The sequence below is a fragment of the Hippocampus zosterae genome, chromosome 5, assembly GCF_025434085.1.
Source record: "Hippocampus zosterae strain Florida chromosome 5, ASM2543408v3, whole genome shotgun sequence".
Lineage (NCBI taxonomy): Eukaryota > Metazoa > Chordata > Actinopteri > Syngnathiformes > Syngnathidae > Hippocampus > Hippocampus zosterae.
In genome coordinates, this window is record NC_067455.1 from 19,731,139 (window position 1) to 19,756,437 (window position 25,299).

The window sequence follows — 25,299 nt, forward strand, 5'->3', positions numbered from 1 at the left end:
TTGCAGCACCCCTCCCCCCAGACATGAGTTTGTTTACATTTCATTTAGCAGAGCTGCGCAGAAGCCAGCCACAACGCTTTGCAAGAAAAAAATGAGTTAGGTACTGTATTGCAGAAGTGTCCCCAGCATATCCAATTTATTTCATTCAGCTTTGGACATTGAAACTGGAAAATATGACTTGCATTCAATAAGTAAATAATTGTTTCATCTAAATTCCATATTAGAGTTTGGAATTATGTTGCTTTAAAAACAATTGTAAAATTGTAAGTCAGTTTAAATATACTGTGTGTGCGCGGAGTATGTGACATTGGTGAGCCTAGTTACTCAAATACTGTATGTAGATGTTGCTCAAAATTTATCATGCTCGCCTTCACAGCAGACCTCAAAGTTCAAAAAGGCTATGGCAATTTTGATATTGACTTAGTCATTGGCCATGAAGAGGAGCGGCTGTTACCTGCTCCAAAACGAAGTTTTTGCTGCACCCCTCCCCCCAGACATGAGTTTGTTTACATTTCAATTAGCAGAGCTGCGCAGAAGCCAGCCACAACGCTTTGCAAGAAAAAATGAATTAGGTACTGTATTGCAGAAGTGTCCCCAGCATATCCAATTTGTTTCATTCTGCTTTGGACATTTCAACTGGATCATTATGATTTGCATCCAATAAGTAACAACAGTAAGTATTCTTTAGTAAGAAATCATGTTTGCGTTGCTCAATCAGTCTTGATAACAGAATTTCCTTATGTGGGACATGACTACGGTACACGTCCTTTATGAACATGCAAGTGTGTTAACAAAATACATGTGTAAGAACACAAGCAGTAAAATGCAAAAATATATGCTCCAACAACACAAATAACACAAAAACGGCAGTATACAGTACAGGTATATGAACAAAATACATTATAACAAGAGTAGTCACAAAATGAGGGCTCTTTGCTCCAAAATGAGACCTATAACAGCTGGTGGCTTTTCTTTCCAATCACTCACTATCTCGAACTTGACCTCCCCTCGATCACCACCCAAGACAGCGTTGCTCAGCTGATGTTGTGCAACAAATGTCTGAAGGCATCCACGGGACCCTTCAAAGTCCTCCATGCCCATAGCGCGATGGAACTCGCCTTCTCTCTGATTAGCGCTCCAGTTAGCGCAAATTGTTTTCAAATCTCTAAATGACCTTTTCAAATCTCTAAATTACCTCGTGCCACCTTACCTCGCTGACCTCATCTGGTCTGCGGACCAGACATTATTAGAAGGACCAAGAACTAAACTGAGGCTCAGAGGGGATGGAGCCTTTTCTGTTGCTGGTCCCTCTCTCTGGAATGACCTCCCACTGAACATTCGGCAAGCCTCCTCGCTGCCCATCTTCAAAACGCGCCTCAAAACTCACTTGTATTCTTTGGCATTTGACTCACCATGACTTAGATTTGTTCTTGGTTTTGCTGTTCGGTGCTTTCTACCGTATTTATTACAGACTGCGTTACTGTTTGTTGTATATGTTAAATTGCTCCATGTAAAGCACTTTGTATGCAGCGATGGCTGTTTGAAAGTGCTCTATAAATAATGTTGAGTTGAGTTAGCATGATAGCAGGTCAAGCATTCCAGGAAACGTTCATTTACTCTACAGTCCGTCGAGCCACAAGCAACTTGCTTTGAGCATCTAATCGGATGCATTCCATGTTCCCTTCCACAGTCATTACCATTCCTTTGTTTGGATGCAACGATCGACAGGACGTAAATGTAAATGAATGGAATAGAAAGTCGTTCACGATTCCAGTAAACTCATGCTAATAGAGAGATTCTGCTGTTTTTGTGCCAAAGAGAGTAAAAAGTGGTGCAGACAGTTATTCCGCGGTATCGAACGGGACTTGCTTGAGTTTGCTCTAATTCGAGCTTCCGTATGGCTTCCAGGTTCCAGGTATCGGAACGTTCGTCCGTTGTTATGAATCGATCACTAATGTAATATCCATCCATCCATATTCCACCGCTTATCCAAGGTCGGGTAACAGGGGCAGCAGCTTTAGCAGGGAAGCCCAGACTTCCCTCTCCCCAGCCACTTCTCCTAGCTCTTCCCGGGGATTCTGAAACGTTCCCAGGCCAGCTGAGTGACACAGTCTCTCCAGCGTGTCTTGGGTTGTCCCCGGGGCCTCCTGCCGGTGGGACATGCCCGGAACACCTTTAAAACTCATTTCGGCCGCTTGTATCTGGGATCTCATTCTTTCGGTCACGACTCATTGCTCATGACAGTAGATGAGGGTTGGAACGTAGATCAACCGGTAAATTGAGAGCTTCGCCCTTTGGCTCAGCTCCTTCTTCACCACGACTGACCGATACAAAGCGCGCAGAGCAAGCAGCAGCCGCTTCACCGCTGCGCCTGTCGATCTCTCATTCCCTCCTGCCCTCACTTGCAAACAAGACCCCAAAATACTTAAACTCCTCCACTTGGGACAAGATCTCCTCCCCGACCCGGAGAGAGAACTCCACCCTTTTCCGACTGATTTTCATCCCAACCACTTCATACTCAGCTGCGAAACGCTCAAGTGAGAGTTGAAGGGCCCTGCTTGAAAGAGCCAACAGTCCCACATCATCTGCAATAAGCAGAGATGTAATACTGAGGCCACCAAAATGGACCCCCATCAACACTTACACTGCGCCTAGAAATTGCCAATGTCCGTAATGTTTATGAACAGAATCGATGACAAAGGGCAGCCTTGGCGGAGTCCAACCCTCACTGGAAACGATTCTGACTTACTGCCTGTAATGTGAACCAAATTCTGACATCTGTGGTGGAGGGACCAAAGTGCCCGCATCAGGGGACTCGGTACCTCATACTCCTGAAGCAATCATATAATGTAATATCGTACTCAAATGTGTAATGCATAGATTTTTATTCTGGGTGAGGGAATTTTCGTTTGACAGAAGTCAATATGTTTCATTGAACAATTATAATATTTAAGTCTGGTTTAAAAAATATGAACAGGTATATACATTTGTGTTATTACAGTTGCTGAAACATATAGATGTTGCTTGAAATTTATCATGCTCCCCTCAAAACAGACCGCAGAGTAAAATAAAAGTTAAAGGCTGAGCAATTTTAGTTTATCGTTGGCCATGAAGGGGGGAGGGGCTGTTCCCAGCTCCAAACCCTCGCAGTTGCACTGTTTGAACCTAGTTTATTCAGCTCCCCTCCCCCACACTAGTTTGAGCACGTGATCAACTAGGAGCGCGGTTCATACAGCAGCAACAAAGCTTTGCAAGAAGAGTTGAGTGTTGCAGTCGTGTCCCCAGAAAATCTAATTCGTTTTATTCTGCTTTGGACATCGAAACTGTATAATACGAATTGCATCCAATAAGTAAATAATAATGATGTTTCATCACAATTCCATATTAGCATTTGGGAATAATGTTGCTTTCAGAACAATTACAATATTTTAAGTCGTTTTTAAAATGTGTGTGTGTGTGTATATACTGTATATATATATACAGTATGTATATACACACACATGTATATATGCTGTGCTCATTTTAGGAGTACATGACATTGGTGTAAACAAGAGTTCATAAAATATGTTGATATTGCTTGACATTTACTATGCCCCACTTCAAAACGGACCTCAGAGGAAAAGTGAAGGAGTTTTGGTTATGAAGGGGCGGGGCTGTTTTCACACCCCAAAACGTCACAGTTACGTTGCAGGAAACGAGTTTCTACAGCTACCCTCCCCCACATCACACTCGCTGACCATCAATTAGGAAACGCGCGCTTTGCTACCTGCACAAAAGGAAGGCGTTGAGAAGAGTGAGCGTACGAGTCAGCATCATCGAGAAAACCCCAGAAAGTGACAAATACTTCAGAATTAAAGCAGGTAAGACACTCAAGTTTTGAATATTTTCTTACAAGTTAGTTATTCTAAGTAATTCGGGCAGGCTCAAAGGTTCGTGTTATATCAGCATTAGAGTGAAACCAACTATATGAATAACTCTACTATGCTGTACCTAAGGAGTTGTCACCAAGATAGAAAGTTTCCTCTCAAACAATAAACTTTCAATAGGCCGTCAGACACACAATACAGCGCCACAGAATAGGCCGTTGGTGTGGTAAAATGAAGTTTTAACACCCCCCCCCCCCCCCGCCGCCGTCGTCTCGCCGTCGTCGTCGCCATTTTAGTTGAGCAGAAAATTAGTTGCAAATGACCCAGCGTCTTTCGCCGCCGCCGCCATCTTAGTTGAGCAGAGAATTAGTTGCAAATGGAACCAGTGTCTTTCCATATACAGAAAGTAACTGCAAAAAGACGATGTAAAATACCAAGCAATTTATAGATAAAGTGGGTTGAACGAAATATTATACTGTGAACCATTATCAACACAAAAGTTAAAATTAAATAATAAATGAATAAAAAACAATAATAAAGGTTAAATGTGTGGATCACCAAAACCTATGCATTTTGGGCTGAAAACCCCCCCACTTATATGAGGAGAGATGCATATTTTCTATGTTTGTTAAGCTTTCTACTATTTTATGGGGACATTTTGATGATTTTTTTTGTGGCAACATACATTGTCACTGTCATCAACCTTTGCGATTTGTAACCACACTCGCTCATCGTTTATTGATCCCAAATATCCTTATTGGCAAAGCCGAATTAGTGGTGATTGAAACTTTGACTTTTCAAACGTCAAACCAGTTATTGGCCCAGGCTTATAAAAACACACTAGTGATGCATTCTCAGCATGAATCTTAACCTTATCATACTCATATCAACTTAGTGATTAGACGTTAATCGGCAAATTAGTGGATGAATGTTGATGTTGATTTTCTGAAATATCGATTGCTGGTATTGGCAGCCTCCACGATAACCTTAAAATAATGCCAGTATCAGCCTGATACCATTATTTGGTTTCGGCACTTGCCTATCTTTGCCAAGCACTGGAAATGAGTGATATAGACATTTTTAAAAATTATAATAAGTCGACTTTTAATTGATTACCCGGTCAGTTTCAAATGCTGTATTTGCCCATATTAAACAAAATAAGTTTCTATAAGGTATTTCTGTTTTGCCATGTTAATGTGTTCGATTAATATTTTATCCCACAGAACTATCTTGTCATGTAAGCCTGAATTATCAGTACTATTCTCTAACATCATTAATTGCAATGGTATTTTCTGATCTTTTTTTTTTTTTAAATAACAGATGGACAATCCCACTGAAGATGGTGATTATTCTGACTCAAGTCTTTTTGGATCAGATGAGGAATACAAACCAACTAAGACATCCTCTGAGTCGAGTGATGACGAGGAGATATTCCATCCAAAGGTAGAAAAATTGTTCTTATGATACATCCAGTGAAGACTCTACAAGTCATCAGACATATGAAGCAGAGGAGCACAGTCATGTCTGCAATTCGTAAAGAAGGTAACCCATTAACCTATGTAAAAACAAAAGATGAGCAAAGAAGATCCTTCTTTAACCATAAAAGCATTTACAAAAAGGGAAGGCAAATGAGTTTGGCACAAGAGTCATTATTGCTTCTACTGTGGCCAATCAAATTTAAAGATGGCAAGGCAATTGGAAAGGAAACATAAGGCATCACAAAATAAATTCTGTGGGGGGGTTTGTGAACACATAAAGGAACAAACTACACAATCAACTCTGAGACGGTGCAGTCTCCTACAAAAGGAAAGATGACAGAAGTACAAACGAGCACGAAAGCAACACATTCTACCCGTATGTAATCAACTCTTTTCACGCGTAGCAAGTCTACTCCTGTAGCGTTCACACGTCCCATTTTATATCGGTGCTGCCCCGCATACTAGCATTTACTCCAGAGTAAATGTTTAAACCACCTCCTGAGCAGGGTTACATTTGCTCCGTTTTAAGCTGTTTTCAGGGGCTACACTGGTGTAACTTTGTACGTGGCAACGCTCGACATGGGGGCAGTCGGCTTTTGGGGTGGGGGGGGGAGCAGAACGGATGAATGGACATGTCAAGAGTTTTAATTTCTCCATATTTTGTTCCGGTCAGTTGTCACGCAGTATGAGGAACATATATAAATTATATTTAATCCTTGTGTATTTTTAGCCGTTATAAATCAAATGTTTCTTGGGGGAAATAATGCGGCGTAAATTCACTCTAGCACCTAAAGCACTATGAAATGACATACAACAAAAATTTCTACTGTACAATATTACACGATCGATTACAGCATTGTTTTGGGTATTTTTGTATTTAGATTCATGTTCTTACCATTTCATTTATCAAATGCATTGCCCACACTGGACAATGTAATCTATCAATATAAAAGATGTTTTTCGAAACCCCTGCTATTCGCGTTCAATAGAGACCAGGCTCGTTCACTGGCTGCCACTGGAATGCACTTGAAGGGGGAAGATAATTTATGGATGATAGTTATTTTGAATCAGGAATCAGTATTTTATTTCTGCCAAATATTTGCATTGGTCTAACAAAATGTAATTATGTCGGTTGGTTCACACTGACTAGCATGAAATCATACAACATGTTCTTGTAACATACCTTTCAAATGTTATATGTTGCCCAGTAAATCTTCTCTATTCTTAATGGAAGCACGAACTTGTATTTAATACATAATACAATGATTTGCATGTCATGTTCAACCTCTATTTACCGTATTTTCACGACTATTCGACGCATCGTACTAATGGCCGCAGTCTCATTAATGCGTGACATTTCTGTATTTTACACATACACAGGACGCATCGTATGAATAGCCGCAGTTTTACAGTGGTAAAACATACGCCAGCTTAAACATACGGCATGCATGCGCGCACTCTAACACGTTAGCTTGAAGCATACGGTAGCATGCCAAGACATACAGATAAGATAAAAACAAGTTTTTAAAAAGGCAAAGAAAGCAGAACTGAGTTCGGGTGTATTTTATTTAGCCATCGTACAATGTTCTCACGTTTTCGATCAATCATCACCCAGAAATCCATCAAAGTCCTCATCCTCTGTATCAGAAGCAGAGGACTGCACATCTCAGTTGTCATTGAATGCATCACATGCTAGTGTGAGTTGCTACGCATTGCCGAGCGGAAAGAAGGAGTAGCAACAGCAAAGTCAACATTTCTCTCGTGTGAAGCTTTCCCACATTTGAAAGTAAAGAACAGAGCGAAACATGGTGGCAGCGCGTGTGTGTGTAGAAAGAATTGAACAATTGTGCAAGTACCGTAATCCATCAAAAACGCCGCGTTCCCTCTCGTTGTTGCGTATTGTGGCGTAACTCGCCCAGCGCTGCCTCTCACTCTTTGTAAAGTTGTGTTTGCCATCGATCATTGTTCCCATGCTGTTCGCAACTTTACTTTGAACGCCCGGTTGATGCCAATGTCCAGCGGTTGGAGTTCTTTAGTCAAGCCTCCGGGAATAACGGCAAGCTCAGAGTTCATTTGCTTGACTTGATTTTTCACCGCTGCTGTGAGATGGTCACGCATGCCAAAAGCATAACCGGTGGCTTTAAGTTTTAACTGAGCTTCGTAGGCATGTCTCTTTGTCGAATTTATTTTCAGGGGTTCTTAGAAACCAAAACCGGAGTTGTTTTGCAACAATGCACATTGCCACACGCTGTACAAGTGTTGGTACTGGCTTGAGGCGTCCACTTACACGCCCACCCTTCACCATTGGCGGACTAGCTTGTCTGTCCTCTCTCTCCCTCTCTCTCTCTCTCTCTCCCTCTCCATATATGTATATATACACGCACGCCCACCCTTCTCTGATTGGCCGACTTCTTTCACAGTCACTTCCGCCTTTTCTCTATATAAACAGCGTGTTGGCTGTCAGTCAGATTTTGGAACTCAGCGCATATAAAGGACGCTCCGCACCATAAGGCGTCCTGTCCATTTTGGAGAAAATTTTTAATGGCGCCTTATAGTCGTGAAAATACGGTAATTGGCTACACTACTATGTTGGAATTGATGGCTGCAACACGTTCCAAACAAGCTGGGACAAGGTGGTTTTGGATGCAGTGCTCTCTGATAGGTCGAAGGTCATGGCCTTTGAATGTTATCTGTTTTTGGCCTTGCCGCTTACATGCACTGATTGGTCCAGATTCTCTGAACCTTTTGATATTATGGACCAAAGATGACGTAATCCCTCAATTCCTTGCAATTATACGTTGTGAAACTCTGTCCTTCAACGATTCAACTTGTGGTGACCCTCACCCAATCTTTGCTTGTGAATTCAGGATAGCTACTTTTTGACCCAATCATGGCACCCACCCATTCACAGTTAGCCTGTTCACCGGTGGGATGTGACAAACAGGGGTTTGATGAGCATTTCTCAACATTATTTTTTTTGCTAGCTGTTCCATCTTTTATGGAACGCATTACAGCCATTAAATTCTAAGTTAAATATTATTGGAAAAAATTAAATGTACCAATTTGAACATTGAATGTTGTCTTGTCTTTGTAATGCTTCACTTAAATATAGGTTGGACATGATTTGCAAATCATTGTATTCTGTTTTGATTGATGAGCATAATGTCCCAATTTCACTGGAATTGGGTTACTAAATGAATGCCTTGATAGCATATTTTTGTTCAACACTGATTTAGTAAAATGTGTCACTTTGTTCTCCTTTTCATGTGGTGGTATCGACCTTTAGCCCCAAAAAGGGAAAAGCATCTCTCCAAAAGAGGGAAGACTGAATTGGATGGTAAGCTTTGGATGAGGAACTATATCTCTTTTTTCATAATTTAACCAGTTAAAATGCATGCAACGTATTTGACAATGAGTGTCAAATCAGGGATGTCCCATTTCATTGCAGATTCGAGTCCAGGCGGGGACCCTGGCGGTCCGATCCTTGGCTGCAGAAGCTAGCTCTTGGGACATGGAATGTCACCTCTCTGGCAGGGAAGGAGCCCGAGCTGGTGTGTGAGGCAGAGAATTTCCGACTGGATATAGTCGGACTTGCCTCCACACACAGCCTGGGTTCTGGTACCAGTTCTCTCGAGAGGGGTTGGACTCTCTTCCACTCTGGAGTTGCTCACGGTGAGAGGCGCAGAGCAGGTGTGGGCATACTCATTGCCCCCCGCCTCAGTGCCTGTACATTGGGGTTCACACCGGTAGACGAGAGGGTTGCCTCCCTCCGCCTTCGGGTGGGTGGACGGGTCCTGACTGTTGTTTGTGCATATGCACCAAACAGCAGCTCCGCATACCCACCCTTTTTGGAGTCCTTGGAGGGTGTGCTGGAGAGTACTCCTGCTGGGGACTCCATTGTTCTGCTGGGGGACTTCAATGCTCACGTGGGCAATGACGGTGATACCTGGAGGGGCGTGATTGGGAGGAACGGCCCCCCCGATCAAAACCCGAGTGGTGTTTTGTTATTGGACTTCTGTGCTCGTCACGGATTGTCCATAACGAACACCTTGTTCAAACATAAGGGTGTCCATATGTGCACTTGGCACCAGGACACCCTAGGCCGCAATTCGATGATCGACTTTGTAGTTGTATCATCGGATTTGCGGCCGCATGTTCTGGACACTCGGGTGAAGAGAGGGGCGGAGCTGTCAACTGATCACCACGTGGTGGTGAGTAGGCTCCAATGGTGGGGGAAGATGCCGGTCCGTCCTGGCAGACCCAAACGTATAGTGAGGGTTTGTTGGGAGCGTCTGGTGGAATCCCCTGTCAGAAGGAGTTTCAACTCCCACCTCCGACAGAGCTTTTCCCATGTTCCGGGGGAGACGGGGGACATTGAGTCCGAGTGGACCATGTTCCGTGCCTCTATTGTTGAGGCGGCCAATCTGAGTTGTGGCCGTAAGGTGGTTGGTGCCTGTCATGGCGGCAATCCTCGTACTCGCTGGTGGACACCAGCAGTAAGGGATGCCGTCAAGCTGAAGAAGGAGTCCTATCGAGCCTTTATGGCCTGTGGGACCCCAGAGGCAGCTGACGGGTATCGACTGGCCAAGCGGACCGCGGCTTCGGTGGTCGCCGAGGCAAAAACCCGAGCGTGGGAAGAGTTCGGTGAGGCCATGGAAGCGGACTTCCGGACGGCTTCGAGGAAATTCTGGTCCACCATCCGACGTCTCAGGAGGGGGAAGCAGTGCACCACTAACGCTGTGTACAGTGGGGATGGGGCGCTGCTGACTTCGACTCGGGACGTTGTGAACCGGTGGGCAGAGTACTTCGAAGACCTCCTCAACTCCACCAACACGCCTTCCTTGGAGGAAGCAGAGCCTGGGGACTCTGAGGTGGGCTCTCCTATCTCTGTGGTTGAAGTCACCGATGTGGTTAAAAAGCTCCTCGGTGGTAGGGCCCCAGGGGTGGATGAGATCCGCCCGGAGTTCCTCAAGGCTCTGGATGTTGTTGGGCTGTCCTGGTTGACACGCCTCTGCAACATCGCGTGGTCAACAGGGAGAGTGCCTCTGGATTGGCAGACCGGGGTGGTAGTCCCTCTTTTTAAAAAGGGGGACCGGAGGGTGTGTTCCAACTACAGAGGGATCACACTCCTCAGCCTCCCTGGTAAGGTCTATTCAGGGGCGCTGGAGAGGAGGGTCCGTCAGGAAGTCGAGCCTCCAATTGAGGAGGAGCAGTGTGGTTTTCGTCCCGGCCGTGGAACAGTGGACCAGCTCTACACCCTTAGCAGGGTCCTTGAGGGTATGTGGGAATTCGCCCAACCAGTCTACATGTGTTTTGTGGACTTGGAGAAGGCGTTTGACCGTGTCCCTCGGGGAGTTCTGTGGGGGGTGCTTCGTGGGTATGGGGTACCGAACCCCCTGATACGGGCTGTTCGGTCACTATACCACCGATGTCAGAGTTTGGTTCGCATTGCCAGCAGTAAGTCAGAATCGTTTCCAGTGGGGGTAGGACTCAGCCAAGGCTGCCCTTTGTCGCAGATTCTGTTCATAACCTTTATGGACAGAATTTCTAGGCGCAGCCGAAGCGTTGAGGGGGTCAGTTTTGGGGGCCTCAGTATTACATCCCTGCTTTTTGCAGATGATGTGGTGCTGTTGGCTCCTTCAAACGGGGCTCTCCAACTCTCACTGGAGCGTTTCGCAGCCGAGTGTGAAGCGGTTGGGATGGAAATCAGCACCTCCAAATCTGAAACCATGGTCCTCGGTCGGAAAAGGGTGGAGTGCCCCCTACGGGTCGGGGAGGAGATCTTACCCCAAGTGGAGGAGTTCAAGTATCTTGAGGTCTTGTTCACGAGTGGGGGTAGGAGGGAGCGGGAGATCGACAGGCGGATCGGTGCAGCGTCTGCTGTGATGCGGACGTTGTATCGGTCTGTCGTGGTGAAGAAGGAGCTGAGCCAAAGGACGAAGCTCTCAATTTACCGGTCGATCTACGTCCCAACCCTCACCTATGGTCACGAGCTATGGGTCGTGACCGAAAGAACGAGATCCCGGATACAAGCGGCTGAAATGAGTTTTCTCCGCAGGGTGTCCGGGCTCTCCCTTAGAGATAAGGTGAGAAGCTCAGTCATCCGGGAGGGGCTCAGAGTCGAGCCGCTTCTCCTCCACATCGAGAGGAGCCAGATGAGGTGGCTTGGGCATCTGATTCGGATGCCTCCTGAGCGCCTCCCCGGTGAGGTGTACCGGTCATATCCCACCGGGAGGAGACCCAGGACACGCTGGAGAGACTATGTCACCCAGCTTGCCTGGGAACGACTCGGGATCCCCCGGGGAGAGCTGGAAGAAGTAGCTAGGGAGAGGGAAGTCTGGGCTTCCCTGCTAAAGCTGTTGCCCCCGCGACCCGGCCCCGGATAAGCGGTAGATGATGGATGGATGGAAAAAACCTTACACCCAAAGAGCAGGCAAAATCTAAATTGGAGAAAAAGACAAGTACTTTTATTTTTTTTACGTATAAAATCCACATTGTAAAGCTATCACAAGGTGGTCTTTGTGAGTATCATTAAATTGCAATTGTCATCATATTTAGGGTCTCCCAGAGCAAATTTGAGGAGACCATGGAATGAAGAAGAAAAGGCTGCTGTGGAAAAACACCTGGGGAGACTTATAAAAGGGTGTCAAGCAAGAACAAGGCACTGACTGCAAAATGAAAGAGCCCGCAGGCCTTGGGTCAAAGAACCTGTAAAGACGTAAAGAACTTCAAGAAAAGATCTGCTTCTCGAGTTCTTCATTTTTAAATTTAAAATTTCTTGCTGGAGTATTTTTTTTTTCAATTCTTTTCTACTCTTCCTGAGCAGTGTTGTTAAAAATGTTCTACTTGAGGTGAGATTTAATGTTGACATGTACTTATAAAGTTTTACAATATATTTGATTTAGTTCCGTAAATTAATTGGCCAAAGCATAGGTCACTTTTATTGTAGTAGTAATTGTACAGCAATCAATCGGTTCAAGTTGTGATTGATATATAATGTATAAATGAGGAACTCTGCTTATCTTAAGTTGAAACTATCAAATTATTCATAAAACAGACTACTCACACTTTTTAAAATTAAAATACAAAATGTCTGCTGTGTAATTGCAGGTTAATAAGAGAGGAAAAACTCTGAAGGCCATACCAAAAGTTGATTTGTATGCTTAACTGCAACAAAACCAAAAAAGATAAGATATTTTAACCAAAGTCACAACAGGAGTGAGGACTTTGAATGTGCCCATTCAGAGTCCTCACTCCTGCTATGATTTCAGTTTCAAGTCTACTTTTTATTGCTCTGTTTTTTAAAGAAGTTGAAGTGGGGAAAGTAGTTGGGGTGACATCTAGTGTACAAATCTAAGACTAGTTCCTCTCTAAACCTATCAGAAAGGGTGGTCCTCACTCCCTATCTGGAGTTACCCGGACCTCACAAATATAGTCTTACAGGAATGTGTGTGTGTGTGTGTGTGTGTGTGTGTGTGCGTGCGTGTGTGCGTGTGCGTGTGTGTGTGTGTGAATGTGTATAAAAAAAAAAAATCCTCATCTCACCCCTCGGGTGGTGTCCGTCCCTCATTCAGCTCGGGTCCTCTACCAGAGGCCAGGAAGCTTGAGGGTTCTGCGCAGTATCCTTGCTGTTCCCAGCACTGCACATTTCTGGACTGAGATGTCCGATGTTGTTCCCGAGATCTGTTGCAGCCACTCATCTAGTTTGGGGGTCACTGCCCCGAGTGCTCCGACCACCACAGGCACGACTGTCACCTTTATCTTCCAGGCTCTCTACCACTCCTCTCTGAGCCCTTGGTATTTCTCGAGTTTCTCATGTTCCTTCTTCCTGATGTTTCCATCACTAGGGACCGCTACATCCACTACAACGGCTTTCCTCTGCCCTTTATCTATGATCACGATATCTGGTTGGTTCGCCATTACCATCTTGTCAGTCTGGATCTGGAAGTCCCACAGGATCTTCGCTCTGTCATTCTCCACCCCCTTCGGAGGTGTTTCCCATTTTGACCTTGGGGTTTCCAGTCCATACTCCGCACAGATGTTTTGGTAGACTATGCCAGCCACCTGGTTATGGCGTTCCATGTAGGCTTTCCCTGCCAGCATCTTACACCCTGCAGTTATGTGTTGGATCGTCTCAGGTGCCTCTTTGCACAACCTACACCTTGGGTCTTGTCTGGTGTGGTATATCTGGGCCTCGATGGCTCTGGTGCTCAAGGCCTGCTCCTGAGCAGCCAGGATGAGTGCCTCTGTGCTGTCCTTCAGGCCAGCCCTCTCTAGCCACTGATAGGACTTCTTGAGATCAGTCACTTCAGTTATGGTCCGGTGGTACATCCCGTGTAGGGGCTTGTCCTCCCATGATGGTCCCTCTTCCAGCGCCTCATCTTCTGTTCCCCATTGTCTGAGACATTCTCTGAGTACGTCATCCGTTGGAGCCTTCTCCTTGATGTATTCATGGAGCTTGGAAGTTTCATCCTGGACAGTGGCTCTCACACTCACCAGTCCCCGGCCTCCTTCCTTTCGGCTTGCGTACAGTCTCAGGGTGCTGGATTTGGGATGGAACCCTCCATGCATGGTTAGGAGCTTTCGGGTCTTAACGTCCGTGGTCTGAATCTCTTCCTTTGGCCACCTTATTATTCCTGCCACTGGCAGGGCATAGCTGTTCATTGCCCGGGTCTTATTCTTGCCATTGAGCTGGCTTCTTAGGACTTGCCTCACTCGCTGGAGGTATTTGGCCGTAGCCGCTTTCCTTGTTGCCAGTTCGAGGTTGCCATTGGCTTGTGGTATACCGAGGTACTTGTAGCTGTCCTCAATGTCTGCTATTGTTCCTTCAGGGAGTGAGACCCCTTCAGTGCAGACTACCTTTCCTCTCTTACTCACCATCCGACTACATTTCTCAAGCCCGAATGACATCCCGATGTCGCTGCTGTAGATCCTGGTTGTGTGGATCAGGGAATCTATGTCCCTTTCGCTCTTAGCATACAGCTTTATGTCATCCATGTAGAGGAGGTGACTGATTGTAGCTCCATTTCTGAGGCGGTATCCATAGCCTCTCTTGGTGATTACTTGGCTTAGGGGGTTCAGTCCTATGCAGAACAGCAGTGGGGACAGTGCATCACCTTGGTATATGCCACATTTGATGGACACTTGGGTAAGTGGCTTGCCATTGGCTTCAAGTGTGGTTTTCCACATCCTCATCGAGTTCGCAACAAAGGCTCTTAGGGTCCTGTTCACCTTATACAACTCCAAGCATTCAGTGAACCATGTATGTGGCATCGAGTCATAGGCTTTCTTGTAATCAATCCAAGCTGTGCACAGGTTGGTACGTCGGGACCTGCAGTCTTGTCCGACTGTTCTGTCAACCAGGAGCTGATGTTTAGCTCCTCTGGTATCTCTACCAATGCCCTTCTGTGCTTCGTTCATGTATTGATCCATGTGTTCACTTATCTTAACCGCAATGATGCCTGACATGAGCTTCCATGTTGTGGAGAGACAGGTTATTGGCCGATAGTTGGATGGGGTTGCACCCTTCGAGGGATCCTGCATGATCAGGATCGTTCGCCCTTCGTTAGCCATTCTGGGTGAGTCCCATCCCTCAGCAGCTGGTTCATTTGTACTGCTAGGCGCTCATGGAGTGCTGTGAGTTTCTTTAGCCAGTAGGTGCGGACCATGTCCGGGCCTGGTTCTTCATATCTGAGACTCTTTCCTGTATGTCTGCCACTGTTATGGTAACTGGGTTCTGTTCAGGGAGGTTGCTGAGCTCCTCTCTCAGGCTCACCAGCCATTGTGCACTGCTGTTATGTGCAACCTCCTTCTCCCACATGCCTTTCCAGTACCTTTCAGTTTCCAGTCTTGGTGGGTCAGCTCTGTTGTTAGGACCCTGCCACTGAGCGTACACTTTCGCAGGTTGTGTTGCGAACAGCCTGTCTGGTCTCATTCTCTTTCGTTTACCGCTTTAGGCGGCTGGACAAGGCTTGGAGCCTTTGTTTGGCAGTTTCGAGTGCTTCAGGTATGGTCATCTGGATGTACCTCTCGGGTATCGGCCTTTTCATCACACCTCTCTGGGCCTCCGTCAATTGACTCACATCTTTCCGGGCTGCCTTAATCTTAGCCTCCAACCGTCTTTTCCATGGTGGGTAACGTATCTCATGGCTTCCATGGTTGCTCTTATACCAAGAGTCTCTAGGATCACTGATGCTGAAGCGTATATCAGCTCATTGGTTTCTGTAATCGTTACGGTAGGGATCGCCCTCAGTGCTGCATTCACACTTTCTATGAGACTTTCAGATGGTACTTCACATAGCCGTTGTAATCGGTTTCTGGTTGCCCAGCTTTCATTCTCGCCATGATCTTAGCTTTCAGGTCAGTTGCTGCCTCGCTCAGCATTTCATTCATTGGGGCTGGCCTCCCAATCTCATCATCTGCATTCATTGGGGCTTGCCTCCCAATCTCTGGTATGACCTCCTCCTCTGATCTGGCAGCCTGGGGCCCTTCACCATGGAACCTGCGTTGTACCTCATCAATCTCAAGTTGTGACAGCAGTTGCCATTTGTGGATGTTGGAACACTAAGCTACTAGTTGTTTCGTTGTCAACTGTGACTGTGGGTTTCAAAGTAACCATTTAGCCCACATTCTCTGCATGTAACCCCTCTGACTAGGGTTGCTCGAGTCGTAGCATTCCAACAGAGCCATGTTGTCGCATCTCGCCCATCTCCGCTTTGTTCCAGTAGCTCATTTTTCATCAAGGTGCTCTGGTTCCCCACCTGACGCAGACCTTGTTTGGCTGGGCGACGTCTGAGCCGGCATGTCATTCGTTTTATTGTCTCTCATCATTGTATGAGGTAGGCATTAGCGTGAAGGATCTTGCCCAAGGACCCACACTGGATGGTGTTATGTGCCAATTTTTGCCCCAAGCGGGATTCGAACCACCGTCTCCCGTATGCCAAACCGATGCCTTACCAACTGAGCTATCCAGCTATATACCAACTGAGCTATATATAATTATTTTTTTAAGTCCGCAAAAAGTTCACAAACAGACCGTGAGAAGCTGCAAAACAACAGCGGGTCACAGAGAACAACATATACAGTACTGTGTTCCATGTATATGAAAAAAAATATATATATTTTTTTTTAATGAATATGTTTGAAAAAATCCGCGATGCACCGAATCCGCAATAAACGAACCGCAAAATAGCGAGGGATCACTGCACACGTAGTAGAGTACTATTTATGTTGCTCTATGTGACTCCCTTTTGTTTTGACTTTCGCAGCTTCTCGCTGAACGTTTGCGGACTTAATTAAAATAATTATATGTTTACTGTATTTTGTTATTCTTGTTTAAATCTATTCGTGTACAGCTTTAAGTCATGTTAATTACTTCAAACTGACTTCTACAAGCATGTATACCGTTAAATTCGGCCTGTACCGAATGGAGGGGAGGGGGTCGCTACTTCACGGATTTTCGTTTATCGTGGGTGGTTTTGGTCCCCATTAACCGCGATAAACGAGGGATTAATGTATTTGTAATAAGTAAATAAATGATTCTTGGACAAATGAAGTCAGTTGAATCATTTCCCACAACACCTGTGATGATTTCTCATGGCACAACCAGGGTGCCGAGAATCACTGACCGAAAAGAGGACACGCTCTCTGAAAACACCGCAATTCTAGAAAGAGCAGGTGCATATTATGTTGTTTTTCTGTGACGAAGAGCAGGTGGTTGACTCCTGAGACACCGGCTGCACTTGGAGACATACATTTCAAAAGCTTCTTGCAAGATGAGATCTTCTCAATAAGAGTGAAAAGCATGGTTAAGTGCAATTACTGTCTGAAGCTGTATGTTGGGTGTGTGTTGCGGGTATCCACATTTAACACGTTGAGATTTGGTTTTGTGTCACCAGTCGAGCTTTACCTTCCTTTGATCTGTCTCTGTGGTACTCCCCCTACGCTGTCCTGAGACAGGCATAAGGCCAGCACTCGCAGAAAGATGTGGAAAGAACTGGCCGAACGGTACAGTTGGGTGTGTCCTGGGGAGAGGAGGGGAGACGGCTCACAGCAGTTGCGTGCCTGCTGCAAAAGAGACAGGGGCGTCTTGCACAAAGTGCCCAGGCCGCTCATTCCAAGCCACGGCACACTGAATGAGGCACCCTGGGGATGGGAGAGACACAGCAGAGCAGGCAAACTACAATTGACTATGGAAATTATGTCAAATTGACAATAAGCATCTTAGCGGGGCAAAGAATGTACAGAAAGAAAAACAGACAGGGACCAAAAATCTGACTTTATCGCTGCCGCAAGATTATGTCAAAGCACTTTTCTATTAGAAACGGTTCTGGCCTTTATGATGGAAGTTCCTCCCTCACTTTAAAATCAATACCACCAGATGGCAGCAACGTATTACTTGTGTATTAGACGAGGCTTTGGCCTGACCACCAAAAGTGTGAATATGTGGGGTTTTCAGTGAACAATGCTGGCTAGGTTCCGAAACAATCAGCCAGTAGGTGAATTCACGAATTGATCATGAATACGCGGGGAACATTCCTTTTAAATATGCCATTTGTAGGTGTCTTGCAAGTCAGTCAAAGTATTTTACATGTTCCCCATGGGTCTGAAAAGCAGCCACACGAGGACCTGGAGAAACATCTCTCATGTACCACATTTTCTCAAAGGATGGCTCTTATAGATTGGGTAGCATAGACCTCATTAAGTGAGAACCAATTTATTTAGGAGTTTCAAAGAGAAAGTTATGACAAACAAGTTGGTCCAGAATGCCGCTGCTCGCCTCTTGACTGGTACTCGTAAGAGGGAGCACATAACTCCTACTCTGGCATCCCTTCACTGGCTCCCCATTCATTTTAGAGTTATTTTCAAGATCCTCCTCTTTGTTTTCAAATCTCTGAATAATCTCGCGCCACCTTACCTCTCTGAGCTCATCCGCCCCTACACACCTGCCCGGAGCCACATGTCTATGGACCAGCCTTTGTTAGAAGTACCAAAAACTACGTAAACTGAGGCTCAGAGGGGATCGAGCCTTTTCTGTTGCTGGTCCCTCTCTCTGGAATGACATCCCACTGAACATCCGGTAAGCCTCCTCGCTGCCCATCTTTAAAGCCCTCCTCAAAACTCACTTGTATTCTTTGGCGTTCGACTCAGCATGACTTAGATTTGTTCTTGATTTTACTGCTTGGTGCTTTCTACCGCCTTTATTACCGATTCGTCTTACTGTTTATTGTGTATGTTAAATCGCTCCATGTACAGCACTTTGTATGCAGCGATGGCTGTTTGAAAGTGCTCTATAAATACTGTTGACTTGACTTGACAAACTTTCCACAGCAAAACATGCTAAAATGACAACAACATTACAACAATAAACAACTTAAGCCCTCCACTCTAACAGACACCAAAGCCTTAAAGGAGCCCAACAACACAGACACTATAGGAGGAAATACAGTAGATTACGACGGGATTTAATATCACTTTGGCTGTAAATCACTATTTTGAACAAAGTATTACGCCTCACCAGGTTTTTGCTGTAGTAGTCCCAGAGGATCGAGACGGCGCTGGTACTGGGTTTCCACAGCAGACACAGAGATAGACAACAGTGCACATGCATTCTGACCTGCTCCTCTGCAAGCCCCCCCTATGATTATACAGATTATACAGACACGTATACGTTCATGCAGAGTGGTGTAGTCATCAAAACTGAACAAATAAAAAAGACTGGTTTTCATTAAGTTTGACAAGTTAGTTGAAGATGTTGACCTGTGCCTTGCAAGTCAACTTCAGCAACTCCTCCACAAACGTCCAATTGTCATCTTGGAATTTCTGCAGGGATGGGCGAAAGAGTATGAGACAGAAAACAAAAAAAAATCAAAACAACACTTATTAACATACAATTATTAATATAGACCAAATGTTCTCAAACCTTTTACACCAAATACCACTTCAAAAAATAATGTTCAGCAAAAATGAGGAAGAGGTTTTATTCCAAAACAACATACTTGATATTATTGTAAGCCACTGTAATAAGCACGGATGTTTAAGTACTTGTACTTAAAAGATGATTCAATTAAGATGTATTGCACAGAAAAGAAAAAAAACAGCTTGATAATGTAAAATGCAAATGTTTTTTCCGTAACCAACAGATAAAGAACCGTACTCAAGAAATGTGCTGCACTTGCTTTAAAAAGTCAATGTAACTTTGTGAACAATTAAACATTTAAAGCAGCGATTCTCGCATACCACTAGAGTGAGCCATCAGACAAAGTACTAATACCACCTTTAATTGTCATACCCCAATTTGAGAATCAATGATATAGACAATACATTTCAAATTGTGTTATTTATATCTCTCTCTATCAAACATGATACAAGGACACCAAAAATACTTCCATACCACAGACATGATGATAAAGTCAAACTCTAAACAACCACAAACGTCAACAAAAACAGCAATACACATGTATCATTTTTTGGGGGGGTTTGTTTTGCTTTTAAACGAATAATTTTAATCGTGTGAGTGAAAGCTGAGGATTACAATCTTTGTTGCATTGAATCATACCGAATTGTGTGGGTGTATGCAACTAACTGCCAGTGAGTCAAGTTATGTAAATGTGCCCCTTACCTCATCTTGAATTATGCCATTTTGACTGTACTGGCCTAATATTGCTAGATGAGTGAGCAGCCACCATGTGAATCCTTGGGGGTCCTTGCAGTGTGTCGGGAGGCTACTGAACTGTTCTGCTGCAGGTTTACCTGACACTAGAGGCCTCAGTAACGAGTTGAGATAGCTCCAAAAAGACTAAAAGGAGGAGAGAGACAATATATATTTCGTTGGTGCAAATGTGCAAGTAAATGCTTCAATTTTAAGTGTTAGCTGAAGACAACATTACAAATTACCGGTACATAGACCATCATACTTTATGCCGCTGTGCCAGGAGGAGCACTTGGCAATAAAATGGCTCACGAGTCCAATACAAAAATACAATATTATACTTTTATTTTCCAATTATTATGATTATTTCTCTTTTTTAACAATATTGTGAGTTTTTATACAGTATCGTGAGATTTTTTTTAATTTTGCCAACTTCCCCACAATATCGTGATAATTATTGTATTGCGAGGTTCATATCATGATAATATCATTTTGTGGCGTTTGCATATTGTTACATCCCTAATTGGCATCTACATCACCTGTGAGTGTCGCCTTTTATTCCTATAATGCAAAAGGTGAATGACAAGGATCCACAGCTCTTTGGTGCAGGAGCAGAGGTAATGGTGACTGCTGAGAACTTCTGTTGGCCTCACCTCAAAAAACAAACAAAAAAACAAATAAATAAATACATAAATAAAATAGTACACTTCATTACAATTATATTAATTGTAATAATTTGCCTTGTGATTGCATCGCGACCAGTTCAGTGATTATTCTCCGCCCAGAACAAGGACTGGAGCTAGGCCAAGTTGTTCAAACATTACATCGTTAGTCTAGCAGCAAGCACGCCGAGCAAAATAATTTTCCTCTGGCTGAAAATAAGATCACGTAAAAGCGGGCATCACGTTGACACTCTTGTTCTCAAACATGTATTCACTGTGTAAATTTGATTTTCCAAGCTGTCCATTGTCAGTGAATATAGATAGTTGGAAAGCCTGTGAAATTTTAAAACTAGCCGCCCGAAGAAAGCTGGGCTAGGCTTCAACATGGCCGTGACCCTCGTGAGGATAAGCGGATCAGATCATGGATGGATGGATGGATAGAACTGTACTGAAAAAATATGAAACGACAGCATCAGCATCAGCCTTCTCGACCGTCATCATGATGGATTGAATTTGAATCACAGTGCTTGCTTAGATCTCTTTTCTGTTCGAAAAATACATTTTAATCGATACAAGCTACAGATATCAAGGGCATATCTCAAAACTAAGGTGTGGTACCTCAATGCTTCATGCCCACCTTGCTGTATTTCCCCATGGCCAGGCCAGTAAGGTCACACAGGAGGCTGCACAGGTGCTCCTCAAACAGACTGGTATCAGTCAAGTTCTCTCCCGTCAGGTTCATGAACTGGTGTGCGTACACCACCCGGCCTGGGCAGAAGAGGAGCTAAAACAGTGAGGACAACATCTAAAGGTCAGAAAGAGGTAGCCTGCTCTGCTAGCTGCACTACACATCAACACCAACCTCAATGCAAATCACCTACAGTAGAAGAGGGGAAACTGCACTGTCCAGAAAATACAGTATTTGCTTCTTCTGTCCCTGTTAATCACTCTGACATTTTCCTTTCGTTTAACAGTCTTCTTCCGATATGTTGTTCATGTGTGACAATGACATCATTTAAAATCTTTCACATCTTTTACTACGCCAGGGTAAGCTTACTGTATTTCAGAGAATGCAAAAATACTGCACAGTACCATGCATCTTGTGGCCCAACAGGTGGAGGATCTCCAAGACTGACCAATGGATGTCAAGGTGAAGGTGTAACAAATGCCAAGATGGAGGAAAAATCTGTGGACACAACACAGAATATCCCACTGGCACAATGAAACACCACACAATATTCCAGCGCAAGCCTATCGCTGCCGTCATCGGGCATTAGGCGAGGGACACCGTGAACTGGTTGCCAGCCAATTGCAGGGCACACATAACAAGAAACAACCATTCGCACTCACAGTCACACCGAGGGACAATTGAGAATGTCCCATTAACCTGCTATGAATGTTTTTAGAATGTGGGAGGAAACTGTAGTACCCGGAGAAAACCCACACAAGCACGGGGAGAACATGATAACACCCACACAGGAAGCTGGAATTGAACCCTGTATCTCTGCACTGTGAGGCCGACGTGCTAACCACGAAGTCACAGTGCCGGCCCTCAACAAGTGATGAATTTTGTATTTCATATTTAATTCCTTTTCGTCAGCTATGATTCACAACCAGTGCGCCGTGAGAGCACGATTGGTGTGCCGTGTGAATTTATCAAATTTCACTTTATTTGTTAGACAATAATTGATCTTTGTCCAGCTATTTATGCCAGTAACTTACAGTGACTGAAATTGCACTTAAATGATCTTCTACTAGATGGAAAAATTATGTAATTGACATACCGGTATATATGCTCTTTTTGTGACAATTTTGTTTGGTGGTCTACCGTGCGATTTTTCACACTTAAAAAATGTGCCTTGGCTTCATAAAGGTTGTGAATCACTACTCTGCAGCAACTTCAAGCTTATCCCATGTCAGTGGTTCTTAACATTGTTAGAGGTACCGAACCAGTTCATAGCATTTGTTCAAAAACAAAAATGACATTCTACAAATTCAAAACACGAAAAACATTTATGAGAATCAGAAAAAAGTAAATAAAATGTCAATACATACACTGTATGTTTTTTTTTTAAATTATATGACATACTATCACGGCATTCACACGTTGACTGCTGAGTGAACTAAATTTCCCGCAGCACTGATTGGACAAGCAATGTCATGTGATCATCTCCAGGCAGTGACGGCCAAGTGGGCGTGTCATAACTAATTGACATCTTGGGTTGGGTGTGTCTTAACCTCCATGGCAGAGGCTCCGTCGAACCCCTGAAAGGTTAAGAGCCACTATACAATGTATTTCTTCACAGAAGCGCGCTGGAACAAACGGAAGCCCCAAGTTTCAATTACATAATACCTAACCAGGAGGAGTACCTTTCCAGGGTTCTGTATAGTGAAAGCATTCTGAATGTTGCCAGGCAGGTCTTTAAGACGGCCAATGAGCAGAATGATGCCGAACAACTCCTCGACTAGAACAGAGGGAAGTTGACCCTCCAACTCCTCAAAAGGGTGGGTTGGATGTACATCAAGGCTGCAGGAAACCCTGAGGTATCTGAACCCAAAAATTAAAGTGAAATGGATCACAGAAACAGTGTACAGAAACCCAGACAAGGATATGATCATTTTGGTATGGAGATTACCTGTGTAGGAAGACTTTAACATATTGAAGAAATAATACACACTGCTGTCTGAGCTCAGAAGCTTCATAGTGAAGGTTGGATCTTTGACCTAAAACATAAAAGACATGTTGCGACACAGACTACGTCGTCTTTATGTAACCAATATATAATGAACAGAATAGAAACTTGAGCTGTCAATTTTAGTTCAATATCCAAATGATTTCTCCACGGTCACCTTGAAACCAAATCTCAATATATTTTGATTGATGTTAATGTGTTGCAATGACTTTATGTGAATTAAGGATCACAACTGGATTTAGTTATTCACAGTAAGGCTGTATTAATAGCCTATTGTGGAGATTTTTTTTTTTGCCATAAATGCTGATAGCCAAACCATTAGACATATTGTGGGATAGATAACGCCAGTTATAAGGAGTCGCTCTTCGAAGATATAGAACCATGCTTACCAAAGTCAGGTGAGATGTGCTGTGCCATAGTCTCAAGCATGTAGATCTTTTGCCTGAAATTTAACACCAAGCAGAAAAAAGTACATTAGTGAAACTTGATTGAGAGTTTTATGTAGACAAAAACTGTTTACTTATTTACCATTGTCACGCATACACAAAAAGATTAAATGAAATTAGTTTCTTTACGTATGATGGTTGTGTGGGGTTTTTTTTAGGCTTCTGTACTCACATACAGTAATTCCAAAATCACAAAGGTTAAATTCATTGAAAACTCAAAATTGTCAATAGGTGTGAATGCAAGCAAATTGTTGTTTATTTATATGCGTTGTGCAAGTGACTGGCAACCAGGCTATGGTGTTCAAGCTCACCTACAAAAGTAATTTGCTTAAGCAGTATAGTAAAGGCATTGACGCACAGCTGTTTCTTGGAATGTGCAAAATTAATTGAGCTTTGTGTCTTAGTTTACCTCAGTAGACCAAAGAGTAGCTTTGTTGATTCAACCAGTGCTGTCTCTGTAACCCAGGTTAAACCAAAGATCTCTACTGTGTCACTCTCGTAGTCTGCAGGGGCTGGATCGAGACACAACAGCAGCCTGCGTAGTGGGTCCATTTCAGGTCAGTATGGTTTCATATCCTGTTAGTTTTTATTTTGTACATTAACTCAGTAAAACGCCGTTCAATAACATAAAAAACTGGTTTACCTTTTCAGTGAACCACTAGCTGTGTATCCCTCATCTGAGAGAGATCCAGTTGGATTCTCCTTTGCTTCAGAGCAACAGAACCAAGGTGGTTTGGCTGGGGAAAGCTCACACAGACCAACTGTTGGGGAGACTGGAGGGGTGAGGGATTGGTTGAAGTCGTCTGCCATGCTGCTACTCATTGTCACCTGTAGTCATTAGAAAAAACAAATAAACAAATCAACGAAGAACACACAAAATGCCACAAAAAGCATTGAAATAATTTCAGGTTCAATCAGCAATCGTCCTTATACTAATGTTGTGGGTTAATTGTCATAAGACTAATGTTATGCGTTTGCAGTTCAACCTGAGATTCAAAATATAACGTGCCCACGCTTTCGAGATCGAAACATTTATAGGTTCAAGATATGTTAGCAATGTTTACAGTGCCATTCAGTGTTTATTTACTTGATTCCGATCAGGGCAAAACTAGAATCAAGACAATTAAACTGTACTGTATCAATCAATCAATCAATCAAATTTTATTGATAAATAACTTTTCAGACATAAAAATGCAACTCGAAGTGCTGTACAGTTAAAACATGTCAATCTTACAAGATAAAGAGGACCCGCTCCCCTTCAACATATACACACATCTATATATCACCACAAGATCTTACACACACTCACATGCACACAAACATACCCGAATGATCCTGATGTTATTATACTACACTATAACATTAACGAACCTTTATTGTTGTTTATGTGAGGTAATATTCCGTATATTCGTGTCAATGATCGCAGCTTTTCCAAATGTCGCCCGACTGTTTGTGTTCCGGCAATGTCCCGCGCGTTTGCACTGCGCATGTGCGAAGCCAACAC

General features: G+C 43.9%; 1 protein-coding gene and 1 long non-coding RNA gene across 2 annotated transcripts in view; one reads left to right on the top strand and one right to left on the bottom strand.

Annotated features, from left to right (window-relative positions):
• Positions 1 to 25,299, bottom strand: part of mms22l (MMS22-like, DNA repair protein) — a 43,894-nt gene extending 18,595 nt beyond the window's left edge. The window contains exons 1-13 of the mRNA XM_052064626.1: positions 25,167 to 25,299; positions 24,439 to 24,625; positions 24,205 to 24,330; positions 23,739 to 23,791; positions 23,293 to 23,380; positions 23,027 to 23,204; positions 21,749 to 21,842; positions 21,294 to 21,424; positions 20,534 to 20,647; positions 19,965 to 20,141; positions 19,103 to 19,165; positions 18,861 to 18,980; positions 17,253 to 17,488 (exon numbers count right to left, since the gene is read on the bottom strand). Coding sequence (XP_051920586.1) covers positions 17,253 to 17,488; positions 18,861 to 18,980; positions 19,103 to 19,165; positions 19,965 to 20,141; positions 20,534 to 20,647; positions 21,294 to 21,424; positions 21,749 to 21,842; positions 23,027 to 23,204; positions 23,293 to 23,380; positions 23,739 to 23,791; positions 24,205 to 24,330; positions 24,439 to 24,625; positions 25,167 to 25,284 — 1,685 coding nt within the window. The 5' untranslated portion in view covers positions 25,285 to 25,299. The remainder of the gene's footprint in view (positions 1 to 17,252; positions 17,489 to 18,860; positions 18,981 to 19,102; positions 19,166 to 19,964; positions 20,142 to 20,533; positions 20,648 to 21,293; positions 21,425 to 21,748; positions 21,843 to 23,026; positions 23,205 to 23,292; positions 23,381 to 23,738; positions 23,792 to 24,204; positions 24,331 to 24,438; positions 24,626 to 25,166) is intronic.
• LOC127600378 (uncharacterized) lies at positions 3,484 to 9,181 on the top strand. The gene is made up of 4 exons (XR_007962318.1): positions 3,484 to 3,860; positions 5,187 to 5,408; positions 8,631 to 8,681; positions 8,793 to 9,181. It is a non-coding gene; the product is annotated as an uncharacterized LOC127600378 (long non-coding RNA).